The sequence below is a fragment of the Mastigoproctus giganteus genome, chromosome 8, assembly GCF_048544385.1.
Source record: "Mastigoproctus giganteus isolate SK-2022 chromosome 8, ASM4854438v1, whole genome shotgun sequence".
NCBI classification, from domain to species: domain Eukaryota; kingdom Metazoa; phylum Arthropoda; class Arachnida; order Uropygi; family Thelyphonidae; genus Mastigoproctus; species Mastigoproctus giganteus.
Genome location: NC_143582.1, coordinates 91,618,111 through 91,631,479, shown reverse-complemented (window position 1 = coordinate 91,631,479; position 13,369 = coordinate 91,618,111). Strand labels below are relative to the sequence as shown.

Below are 13,369 nucleotides of genomic sequence, written 5' to 3'. Positions count from 1 at the left end.
AATCTCTTCCCCTTACCATTTGACAGTAGTTACATCTTTGTGTAAATAGCACATCAGTATTCAGTGATCACTGCTAATAATCAGATCAAGAGTATTGTTGTATTGTGACATCCTGATGTGTGTAGAAAAGTCATCCAGTATATCACAAAAGTCTAAAACACAGTCTTGCTGCTGTGTGAGTAATCAAACCAGTTTTTCTCTTCAGAATTTATTTGATTTTAGAATTCTGAAATGTAACTTCAAGTATTTTTGTAGTAAATATAAGTTGTTGGACTGTTTGGTTTGTAGGGTTGTTTTATAGAATGTTTCTTTATAGTTGGAAATCTCAGAAGCACTATTTAGAGAAATAATGTCTTGTGCAAGAAGAAATTGTTTGGCGGCAGTCTTAATTGGGAATTTTATCCATACCTAAGGATTGAGGCAATTCATACTGTTATGAAAGAGTTTCATAATGCTAATACTAAAATGTGGCTTTTGGTTACATTTCTGCTATTATTATAATATTTGTAATTATCATTCCTCACTAAAGTTTGTTACTTTTGTCTTTTGAAAACAGACTGAATAAATAGATTAGTGTATCATTAATATATATGACACTTGATTTTCATCAAGTCCAAAATTAAAGAATTTATTATGTAAATTACTAAGATTTTTAATTCTTCCGGTTTTTATTTTTGTCTACTTAAGACCAAAGCCAGGAGATTTAAGGAGTATTTGCATTGAAAAAAGTTCTGAGCCTCTTGGTATACAGATCAGCTGTGGAGCTGGAGGTGGTATTTTTGTATCTTCGGTTAGTGAAAATAGTTTAGCCGCACAAGCAGGACTGCAGATTGGAGACCATTTGCTAGAGGTTAGTAATAGATAATTGCCTACTACATACCACGAATTTTTTTTTTTTTTAGGTCAACAGCTAAAATGTTTCTATAAATTATTATTCAATTTCAATTAATATTAATGTGCCAAATATGAATATGACAGTTGAAATGGATTATTAACTCTAGTTTTGATGATATTATACTTGTCACTTTCACTGTTTTTTGGCTTGATTTTTTGGAAAATTTGGCCTTGAAGAGATTTTTTGGCAATTCTGCAGCCATTGGTGCTGTGTCACACTATTTCCTGTCTTGACATGTCAGTCAGTCTGAGCTAGGCATGTCTGTGCTACACTTGTTTTCAGCTGAGCAAAAACTTAAAATTTAGCATGCCACGTAAGTGTGTAAATAGTGTGGATAATTTTTGTTATGTTTGTGGTGAATTGACATTTGTGTCACAGAAGCATGCCATTACTCCAATAATAATTAAAAAAAAGCATACAACTGTTATTTTGGCTACAAAGTTGGGGGCCAAGGCAAAGGCTGGGTGCCTCATATTTGCTGCAATACTTGTGCTTCTAATTTTCACAGCCGATTAAATTACAAAGGCCATTCAATGCCTTTTGCTATGCCTATGATATGGAGAGAGAGCTTTCAGAGCATATAACAGACTGTTATTTTTGTATGGTACCATCTCTTCAGCAGTGCATTTTCAAGAAAGTGTGGACCTTAAACTAACCTAATATACCATCTGCTATTTGACTGGTATAGGACTTCTGTTTGTGAGCAGAGGACTTTCTGTTTGGGAGCTGCCAGCTGAATATGTTTTAGAATCTGATGAAAAGTAGGGTGATGGCCGAGATAAAACACCTGAACCCTCCACATCGACAGATCCTGATTTTATTTCCAATTTCCTCTCTTCCCCAATTTCACACAAAATCCCCAAAATTTTGAAATTGGGGAATTTTCACACAAAATTACACAAAACGAATTAAATGACCTTATCAAAGATCGCAATTTACCAAAAAATAAGGCAGACTTTTAGGCTCAAGACTGCAGCAGTGGTTCCTCCTTCAAGATAATGTTAAAGTGGCTGTATACCAGTACCACCAAAAGGATTTAACCCAGTTTTTTCAAATGAAAAATAACCTTCTTACCTGCACTAATATCGATGGTTTAATGGACTTACTTAATATGGATTGCAACCCTCAAGACTAGAGACTCTTCATAAATTCTTCTAAATTGAGTTTAAAAGCTGTGCTACTACATAATGGCAATATACTACCATCAATTCCAATAGGCCATTGCAGTTCATATGAAAGAATCATACAATAACATGAAGCTTCTTATTGAATCCATCAATTACATGGAGCACTAATGGCAGATTTGTGGTGATTTAAAAGTTATTGCCATCTTGTTAGGAATGCAGCAGGGAAACAAAATTTTGCTCTTTTCTTTGCGAATAGGACAGTAGAGCGTGGTCTTCTCATTATATAAGAAAAGACTGGCCTTCAAGGCAGTTACTCGATCCAGGGATAAAAAATGTCCATTACAGCCCACTAGTTGAGTCAAGCAAAGACAGTTTGTTAAGGCCATGGATCAAGATGGACCAGCTTTCAAATGTCTCAAGGAAATATTTCCAAGACTTAGTGAGGCCAAGATAAAGGAAGACGTATTCATTGGTCCACAGTTACAAGACCTTCTCAAGGATGAATACTTTGACCAGATCCTCCATGGTGTTGAGAAAGCAGCCTGGGATGCTTTCAGACTTGTGGCAAAAAACTTTCTGGGAAACAACAAAGCAGATAAATATAAACAGCTTGTGAGAAACCCTCTGTCATTATAACCTAAATTAGGCTCCAACTTCTCATCAGAAATACACTTTCTTCACTCCCACTTGAATTTTTTCCTGGACAGATGTGACACATTAAGTGATGCGCATAGCCAGAGATTCCATCAGTACATCTCAGCGATGGAGAAGTGATGCCAAGGCAATTGGAACTAGCTGACTATTGCTGGACTGTGACAAGAGATTATTATTATTATTATTATTGTTGTTGTTGTTGCTCTTATTTTATTTCTCCATGATTGGGGGATTCCACTCAGTGACGGGTACTGCTACCAAGTACACAGGGTGGTTATAATGTCTGGTGTTACTGTTGGTCGAGGAAATCTCTGGCTATCCTACAGGTGTTCAGGATTGCAGCTTTCTGGAGTTCCTTGTAGGTGTTCTCTGGGAGACCTATTGCTGCTAGGTTGCTGTGTAGAGTCTTTGGTACTATACCGGTGGTTGACACGATGATTGGGATGGGTGATACGTCTTCCATATGCCACATCTCCTTGACCTCATGTCTCAGGTTTGTGTACTTCCTAATTTTTTCCTCATGGGTTTTCTGGACATTGCTAGTGTTGGGCACTGCTATGTCAATCAGGTAGGTAGCCTTTTCAATCTTGTCCACAAGGGTTATGTCCAGTCTGTTGTGCGGGATGGTCTTATCCGTTATTATGGTGCAGTTGTGGGTTTGAGTCTCTAGTACTGCCTGGGGTTTGTACTTGTAGTATGGTACACTTTCTTTGGTCAACTGGTATTTCCTCGCTAGCTTCTTATGTATTATCCTGGCTACCTGGTCGTGTCTATGCATGTACTCAGTCTGGGTGATCATCTTGCACCCCGCGGTAATGTGTTGGATTGTTTCTGAGGCCAGTGGCATCGTCGACATGTGTCATCTGATATTCCTGGCTCCTTTGCGATGTATTTTCTATAGTTTCTGATGTTAATTACCTGGTCTTGGATGGCTATCACGAATCCTTCAGTCTCGGGGAAGAGCATCCCGCTTGTGAGCCATGCATTGGAAGCAGTGTTATCGATGTGATCTTGATGGAGGTCATTGTAGTGTTTGCCATGGAGTGTCTTCTTTGCCCATCTTTCTAACTTCGTTTCTTTTACTGTCTGGGTCGGAGGGGTTTCCTTGCTTAGGTTGAGTGGGGTATACCACTTATCTATCTTCCTTATGGCCTGGTGGAGTGGTACTGTGTTGTTCTGGAAGTAATCCTTCAGGTTAACTATCGCTGTTTTCTGTTGTTCTATCAGGTCTATCAGGCCCCTTCCTTCCTCTTTCCGGTGCCTCCGAAGCTAGGTGGGAAGGAGCAGCAGTGTGTAGCACACACCTCTTGATTAGGCCGGAGTTCGAGTCTGTCACCACCAAATACGGAGGATGCGGAAAGGTCAGGGAATGACCACCGCATATCCCTGGAGCAATATGACCTTAGTTGCTAATGCTCCTAAAAACCAAATAACAAATAACTTTCCTCTTTCCGAGGTATTGTTATTCTCTCCACTGCTTACTTCGGGTGGTGTTGGCAACTCATGGTCATCATTGTCCTTGTCTTTCGCATGATATCTTCTAGCTCGATATTAGTCCAATCTATGACCCTAAATGTGTATGTTATTACTAGAGCTGCATAGGTGTTTATGGCTTTAACTGTGTTCAGTCAGTTCAATTTTGCTTTCAGCAGGCTTCTGAGTCTCTGATGATATTTTTCGGCCAGGCACTTCTTGATTTCCTTGTGTTCTAACTGCTCAGTCTGCATCATCCCTAGGTATTTGTAGTCTCTCCTTCTGTCATAGTTTCTATCTCTTTACCAGTCAGCATCTGGTAGTTTCGGCCAACAAATTTTCCCTGGTGCATTGTGTGGGTCTTGCATTTTTCTAGACCAAATTCCATTCTGATGTCCTGGCTGAATTCTTTGGTGATCCGGAGTAGTTTCTGGAGTTGCTTCTCGGTTGCCGCGTAGAGCTTGATGTCATCCATGTACATCAGGTGGGTGAGGGTGTACAGGTTCTTTCTTCCTTCTTTGAGGTTATATCCATACTTGCCGATGTTGAGCATGGTGGATAGCGGGTTGAGTGTTAGACAGAACCATAGTGGGCTCAGAGTATCTCCCCGAAAGATTCCTCTTCTAATGGGGATTGGCCTGGTTGTGATGTTCTCGACCTTAATGGTGGTACTCCATTTTGCCATTGATGCTCCTAGGAAGTTTGTCACTATCGGATTGAACTTGTAGATCTTCAGGGTCTCTATTAGCCAGCTATGAGATACGGAGCCAGAGGCCTTGCGGTAATCGATGTAGGCCGTGTATAGGTTGTGGTGCTTCTTTAAGGCTTGCTCCATAACTGCGGCATCTATGGTTAATTGCTCCTTGCATCCTTTGCTCCTCCGCTTGCATCCTTTCTGCTGTTCAGCCATTATGTTCTGACTCTCTAAGTGGTCTGATATCTTCTTAGTTATGCAGCTGGTCAGGATCGTGTACATCGTTGGGAGGCATGTGATTGGCCTGTATTTCACCAGGTTTCTTGTATCTTCATCTTTAGGCTTCGGATATGTGAGTCCTTCGGTGAGAAACTTTGGGATTGTCTCCCGGTGCTTTATTATTTGAGTGAACTGCTCTGCTAGGTGCTTGTGTGTGCAGGTGATCTTCTTGTACCAGTAGTTGTGGATGTTATCAATTCCTGGGGTTCCCCAGTTGTGGGTGTACCTGATCGACTGTTTTACTTCTTCTTCTTCTCGAATCTCCCACTCTCTCACCTCTTGTATGTCCTTCGTTTTCTTCCATTCTACTTCTATCCAGGGTGCTCTGATGTTATGTCTTACTTCACTTCTCCAGATATTTCCCCAGAATTCTTCGATTGTCTTCTTCTCGGGTGGTCTGTTTCCTGCTTTCTCATCTTCATCCAGTTTCCTGTAGAAGGCTCTTGGTCCTCATCGAAGATTTGGTTGTTTATTTTCCTCTGAGCTCTCTTTGTATCTGCGTAGTCTCTTGCTGAGTGCGAGGAGATTCTGCTTCAGTGTGTCCAAGTACTCTCTGATTTCTGGTCTCATGTTTTCTGTGGATTCTGTCTCTCTTGAGGATGCTCTTCACCTTTCCAATCAATTTCTTACTTCTATTACCCTGTTAGTACTGGGTCAACTGACCTATCTTGACTCTTAATTCTTCTATCTTCTGCTGAAGTCTTCTTTCCCAAGCTGGCGATTCCTTCTGTTTTTGGTTCTTCTTCTGCTGCTGGTCTCTCGTTTCTTTTCCATTAATCCTAGTGGCTGCTATGGCAGCACAATATATGGCTGTGTGGATAGCCTCCAGCGTTGCACCATTGTTGTCAAGGTAATGTGCCATTATTTGCTGATTGAGGTGGTCTGTTACTCTCCACAGGATTTTATTTGGCCTCTGCTTAGGTATCATGTGGGTTTGTGGGGTCCATTCCTCGAATTCTGGGCCTTCTTCCACTCGTCTTCTATTCTGGATAGCATTACTTCATCTCTTTCCACTGCAGCTACTCTGTGGTTGTATTTCTTCTTGCTGTTCCTCCTCTGGTTCGATATTGACCATATTCTTTGTGCTTTGTAGCAGATTGCTGACATCCTGCTTGATTTTTACTATTATTATTATTATTAGCTTTATGATGCAAGGAAGCCTGAAGCTTATGCTGCACCAGGCAAAAAAAAAAAAAAATACCCTGAGAGAGAAGTAGAAGGGAATCACCAAGAAAAGAAGAATGATGATATCCAGCTCAGGACCCTGGGTGTGCCAAGCCCATACTCACTAGATGTGAGTAATATGATGACTAAAGGCAAACCTCCACCCATCTATTCTGCAACCATCCTTCCTCAACTTATAATTATGTCCCTTATATGTGTAGTCTCAACAAGAGGAAGAATGCCATTCATATTCAGCTTAGTCAATCCATTCAAGGCCTAATATTCCTCTATCAGACCTTCCTGCAGGTGCCTAGTCTACACACTACAATTTACAGAACTGAAGCCTTTCTATATAAGAGCACCCTTTTGTTCCTTTCACCAATCTGGTTGCCCTTCTATATTCTTCCTAAAGTGAGGCTATATACAATAGGATAATTGCCTCCTTATCCCTGCTAGCTGTCCTGGCAGCTTGTCTGCATTTCTCAGAGAACTTCATATTCAACTGCATAATTACTCCCAGTCTTTTTCATTTTCAGTAGTGGAAAATGGGGGTAAATTGTGCAGTATAATACTTGTCACTTGTCATTTGTATCCCACATCTAGTGCATCAGAAATAGCCCCAGAATAACATACCACAAGTTGGTATGTTATTCTGGGGCTATTTCTGATGCAGTAGATGTGGGATACAAATGACATGTGAAGAAGAAGAAGAAGAAGCGTGAAATGTGAATCAAGTGATTTTGTGTGTTTTATTATTATTATTTTTTGAATAACTAAAAATGTATCAATTCTTATTATTTTCAACTGTTTTGTAAAGTCTTTGTAATATAACATGCTTTTCAGTATAAGCGGTATTAAAATAGTACAATGGAGTTTTTTATTTATCCCACTTTAGGCCTACATATAGTATTTTTTGAATGTAAGACATGGCAGGTATTTTCAAAACTTCAGCAAAATAATATTTTAATGCTGATTTCTCAATTCTGCACAAGCAAAACAATACAGAAAAAATACTTTCATCAAAGAAACAAAAAAATATTGAAAATATATTGACCAGTGTAATTCTTGTTTTGTTATATGTTAAAAATGAAGACAGAACATATCACTTAGCATTAGCATTAGTTGAGGCATATGATGCAAGAAAGCAAGCTTATACAGCATCAGCTAAAAAAAAAAAGAAAAAATCTCTTTCCATTTCACCCATCCGGTCACTCCAAATGTTTGTCTAGTTCAGTCTTAAATTTATTTAAGCTGTCAACTTTCACAACAACAGATGGAAGTTTGTTCCAGAAATCAACTACCCGCTGGCTAAAGGCAAACTGCTGAACATGTATTTCATAACTGTCTTTCCTCAACTTGAGTTTATGCCCCCTCAGGTTCACAATGTGAGCAAGAGAATCCATCAGGATTGAGCCAGCTCAAACCATTCAAGGCCTTATACACCTCACTCAGATCACCTCACAACTGCCTAATCTCCATATGCTGCAATTTGTAGAACTTAAGCCTTTCTTGGTAACGGTAACCCTTTGTTACACCCACCGATCTCATTGCCCTTCTCTGTACTCGCTCTAGCAACTCTACATATTTTCTAAAATGAGGCCTCCAAACTTGTATGCAGTATTCAACGTGTGGCCTGACCATTGCCTCATATAAAGGGATAATCACCTTGTGTCTGCTAGCAAAACTCCTATATACCATTGACAAAACTCTGTGATCGGCTCTTTCAGCCCATCTGTATTGCCCAGAGAACTTCATATCTGACTGCACAGTAACCCCCCCCCCAGGTCTTTTTTATTCTCCACCTCCCTGAGTGTAGTAACACACAGTTGGTATGTTTCTTTTGGGTTACTGCTACACATATGCAGTACTTTGCATTTGTCAATGTTAAACATCAGTTGCCACGTCTCAGCCGATCTATATCAACTTTCTAGATCCTGTTGCAGTAGTATACTGTCATTACTGTCATTACTGCCATTAACAATGCAAACAACATTTCTGTCATTTGCAAACCTTCAACATTAAGCCTGATATACCTTCATCAATATCATTGATAAATATAAAAAACAATAATTGGCCCAACACCTAACCCTGGGAGACTCTACTAATAACATTAGTCCACATAGAGCAGTATCCATTTATTACCACTCTCTGCCGTCTGCCACTGACCCATTCCATTATCCATTGCAGCAACTTGCCCTTAATGCCATATCACCCCAATTTGTACAGCAGTATTCCACGTGCAACAATATCAAATGCTTTCCTGAAATCCAAGTATATGATATCAAAATTATTTTTTACATCCAGTTCATTTGTGACCACATCGTAATATCCAATAAAATTGGTCAGCAAGACTTCCCCTTAACAAGCCCATGCTGTGTCTGAACTATTACTGCAGTCTTCTCTAGGTGATCCTGCATCACTTTTTTAACCAGTGACTCCATTATTTTCTCCAGAACAGAAGTTAAACTAACAGGTCTATAATTATTTGTGTCACCCCTTGAACCTCCTTTGTGAATTGGGGATACATTTGCACGTCTCCAATCCATGGGGACCTCCCCTGAATCTAAGGATACTCTCATAATTATGGCTAAGGGTTTGCGTACTTCCCTCGCTGCCTCCTTCATTATAACTAGATAGATTCCATCTGCCCCAGATGCCTTTTTTATGTTTAACTTTGACAGTTTCTCCTCCACTTTGCTCTCCATTATTATAAAATCATTTAGCTCCTTGTTAGAGTTTAGTAAACTTCTGTCCTCCTCCACTTCTTTACAGAATTCCTTATGTGTGAATGTAGATGCAAAATACTCATTCAGTTTGCCAGCTATCTGCGCAGGATCATCAACAGTCGAACCACCAACATCAGGTGGACCAATCTGATTCATCCACTTCCTTCTACAGTTTACATAAGTCTTTGTTGTTTTTTTTTTTTTGCATCTTTTTTCATCTGATAATTTATATGCATCCCATGCATTAATCTTCTCTGCCATGAGCCTCATTAGTTCATCTGACATCTATTGAGGTCTAAGTCTTTAACAGTATTTCTTAGTTGGTATGAAAAGCCTAGTGACTTCCAGGATTAATTCCTTGAAATCTTCCCATTTAGAATTTGCTGTTTTTAACACCATGAATTAACCTCACTGTGTAGAATTTAAAATCTGTCTGAGACTGCTGTAGTCACCTTTAAGGAAAAAAAACCCTTCCCGTTACCCTCGATGGTAGTTACATCTTTGAGTAAATCCAACATCAGTACACTGTAATCACTGTCACCTAGTGGTTCTTTTATCTGCAAATTCTTAATACATGAATAACTTGTCTGGTTTTCCAAAATTTTGTGCTTGGTGATAGCACACGGATAGATAGTACATTTAGTTGAAAAGAACATAACAATATACTCTCAGCAAGCTGATATTTCAAGTATGATTATATTTCATGTTACTCAAGAAATATAATCATACTTGAAACTGATCTAATATGCAGAATTTCACAGTATTTAACTGAAAAACAGGCATGACATATGCCTGTTTTTTAGGTATAAATGACTGTAGATGGTACAATATTGGGCATATTCTTATGAACAACTTTAAAGCATGTGGCATTCAACATCCAACACCCCCCCCCCCCATTCACGTGCTGAGGTCATTGCTCCTAGGAATGTTGAATGTTATATGCAAATTTTTTATACCAACAGTTTTTATATCTTCCGCTTCCATTTTGAAAGTCTAAACAAGGATGATTCTAATTTAGTCATAAGCATTTTTCTGCCCAAGTTACATAGTGTAAAAGAAGAGAAGATTCTGTTCTCTATTTTCTTTATTTTTTCCACTGCAAATTACTTCATTGCTGCATGTGACAACATAGTGCAAAAGTTCCCATTGAAAAATAATGTTCATAAAAATTCTGAGATAGCACAAATTTCATAAACTTGCAGTGCATCACATTCGAATTTGAAGTTTTTTGTGGAGCAATATCCAGCACTTCTTGATTTAATTAAAGATAAAGAAATAGATGAAGCAAGAGGTGTTTTGCTGCATCTGTCCTGCCAGTTTCAGTGTGAGAATCTACCAGGTGATATTACGAAAGAAGAAAGAATTGATGTATAGTGTTGTTTCATTGGGGAACTTTGGTTGGGGACAAGTGCACAGTTAAGCTTGAAATATATCAAATTACCACAATTCACACTTGTCGTTTTAACAATTCGTCATAGTAGTCTGAGTGTCAGAGGATATTTTACCAGGTGAGAAAAACAAAAACTGAGTTGAGTTCTTCTCTTTCTAGTGAAGCTTTGGAAATGCTTATGACTCTAAAGTCTAAACAGCAAGAACATTGTTATAATAAAACTTTGAATCAAAATTTCTGAAGAGGGCAGTGCCTGCAACAGTATCTGTTTTGAAGCAGTCATAATCAATTGATGTGTAACAGACAGCAACAGAAATCCAGACTGAAAAATTCTAAGTAAACTAACATTTGAAAGTATACTGTATATATCTGAAAGAAAAAAACCCCTCCCATTTGCCTAAATGAGATTTTTATTCCTAGCTTTTTGAAAGCCAAAAGTTGGCAATTATGATTAAGAAATAAACTATGCTCTTAAATATTCAGATCACTGCAGGGAAGTAAGATTATATATCGTCAACAAAAAAAAAAAAAAAAAAAAAATCAATCAATTGCTGCCCATTCCCTCTAATAATTTGTTAAATTCGTCTTTAACCCGGTCTAAGTCCGCCCTGTTTTTGTCTAATTTTTAACCCTAACTTGAAAGTTGCCCCCCCCCCCCCTCTCCGAAGAAAACTAATAATTTCCATAATTTCTACTCAATTTACAAAATTGAAACTCTCAATATATATAAACAGAAGTATATTCTTTGATTTCCTACCTTTAGCGCTCAGCAAAAATATTAATTCACTCTAAAACAGCAAAAATGTACGATCACATTTCAATTTATTAAATTTTGATGTCGGCAAAACAAGATCCAAGCTTTGAAAATAAAACGCGTTACAGCATTAGTTCAAAAATTCGCACGTCAGCTCAGTGCCTCTGGCTAAAACAAATCAACGCATGCAGAGAGATAATTGACGGGTCAAGCTTACGTCATTAGCATTACAAAGGTGACCAAGGAGAAAATGAAACTGTAAACAACTTTCGTGGAAAACAAACAATTGAGCATCATTACTTGCGAGCACTAATTTGCATGGCTCACTCACAACAGTTGCTTTATTGCCTTTCGTAATTGTTGTACGAAAGAATTGCAACGAATTGGTTTTGAAAAACTAAAATATTGCATTTCCTTTCTTGAATATGTATTATCTACTAACAAAAAATCAAGGAAATTCATCTACTGGAAGCTATACTGGAAACGGAAAGAAAAAAACTGTCGTAAAACTGATCACTACAATGCGCATTTCATAAAAAAAAAAAAAGTTCGCTTTATTGTAATTGTTTCTAGAGGACAAAATCGGAACAGCAGTTTCATGGATGTATATTTGATCTTCTTATGAAATTTCAAGAAAATATTTCTATTCATAGCTGCGTTATAAACTTCGAAAACTGATATCGAAGGAACTTCACATGCATCTCACCTGGTGTACAAATGAAAAAAAAAAAAAAAAAAAATGTGCAGCTAGTAACAGATTGTGAGAACAATTCGTTACTGGTAGTGAGAGATTGGGAAATTGCAAGTAATTGTTATTGGATACTTCAATATTTCCTTGATATGCATTTGATACCATCAAAAAATTTGCAGAGAAAAATTGAATTTTCATTATCACACAACGCCTGAAAAATTCACCATAAAATATCATGTGTTTCAATGTTTGAATTCCATTCTGAGCTGCAAATGTAATTTCACTTTTCTTGTGCGCTGACAGAGTAGCCGTTCACCGAATGAAGAAAAACGGTTCATTTTCATGAAATTTCCAATTCCCTTCTTTCACTTGAGGGAAAAAAAACTCCTTAGAGGAGGGAGTCCACCCTTTCTAGTCCGACTCTGGAGAGAGAGAGAGAGAGAGAGAGAGAGAGAAAAATACCCTTTTGGTGGGGAGAAGGCCAAGAGATTGTCAAAGGTCCAGAGAGCTAAATTTCATTTATTTTATTTATTATTATTAGATTTTTAAATTTATTATTATTATTTATTTATTTTATTATTTTTTTTAAAATTTTCTTTTTTCTTCTGTTGTTCTAGCAATCGATCCTGGATTGGGGCTTTCCTGGGCCAGGATAGTTCTTCTCTTTTCTCCTTCCCTCTCTTCATCTTATACAAGTTTTTCTTTCCTCCCTGGGAAACTCGTTCCCCAGAGAGGAGGGCGTGCAGATAGTAGGGAAGGCTTTGCCCTCCTGCTAGGGAGGAGTACCTGGAGGCAGTCATCCAGGTGATCACCGCTTCCAGGTAGCCAAAATGCCAAAACACAACATCACAATACAGAACACACACATAAGTTCACAAACACAGTTTTTCTTTCCTGTCACTTTCTCCCGTGCGGGATGAAAAACTTCTCTCTCTCTCTCTCCCCCCCCTCCCTCCTTCCTTTTCATCTGTCTTCATCCAACATGGGATATTCCTAAGAGGGATGATTTTTTTTTTTTTTTTTGTTTCTCACGACACAACACACACTGGCCTTACCTTGATGAACTTTTGTTCTAGGAGCCGCCCATACAAAAACACACACACACAAAAAAAATAATAATAAATAAATAAAAATAATAATAAAAAAATAGCATTGCAGCTCTAAGTCAGCTTCATCCTAGGATGGCGAAACTGCAATTGTTTTAGAGAACAATATTTTGCATTTTTACTTTCTAACATTATTTTGCTTTATAGCTCTGTTACAATATTTTGCTTCGTTTCTTTACATTATTGCTGTAGCAAACGATATCAGTGTGCATGACGTTTCATCACAGATGCTGGAGTTCTAATTAGTCAGTTCATCCTAGGATGTGGAAGTACTAATTAGTCTGATTTTGGTCAGGCGCTCATTTGATAAAAAATTCAGAATAATTCCTCTGGAAATATTAGCTAGTGAACTGCATTATAAATTTCAAACATCGCTGTATCCTTTGAGTGACCACATGTTTTCGCCTTGTACAATT

The 13,369-nt window shown here is 38.2% G+C and overlaps 1 protein-coding gene across 3 annotated transcripts in view; it reads left to right on the top strand.

Moving 5' to 3' along the window:
- The window catches only part of LOC150081717 (MAGUK scaffold protein DLG5-like), a 450,728-nt gene that overhangs the window by 281,330 nt on the left and 156,029 nt on the right, over nt 1–13,369 (top strand). For all 3 annotated transcript variants that reach the window (XM_090378823.1, XM_090378822.1, XM_090378824.1), the window contains exon 16: nt 688–850. In XM_090378823.1, coding sequence (XP_090234949.1) covers nt 688–850 — 163 coding nt within the window. The remainder of the gene's footprint in view (nt 1–687; nt 851–13,369) is intronic.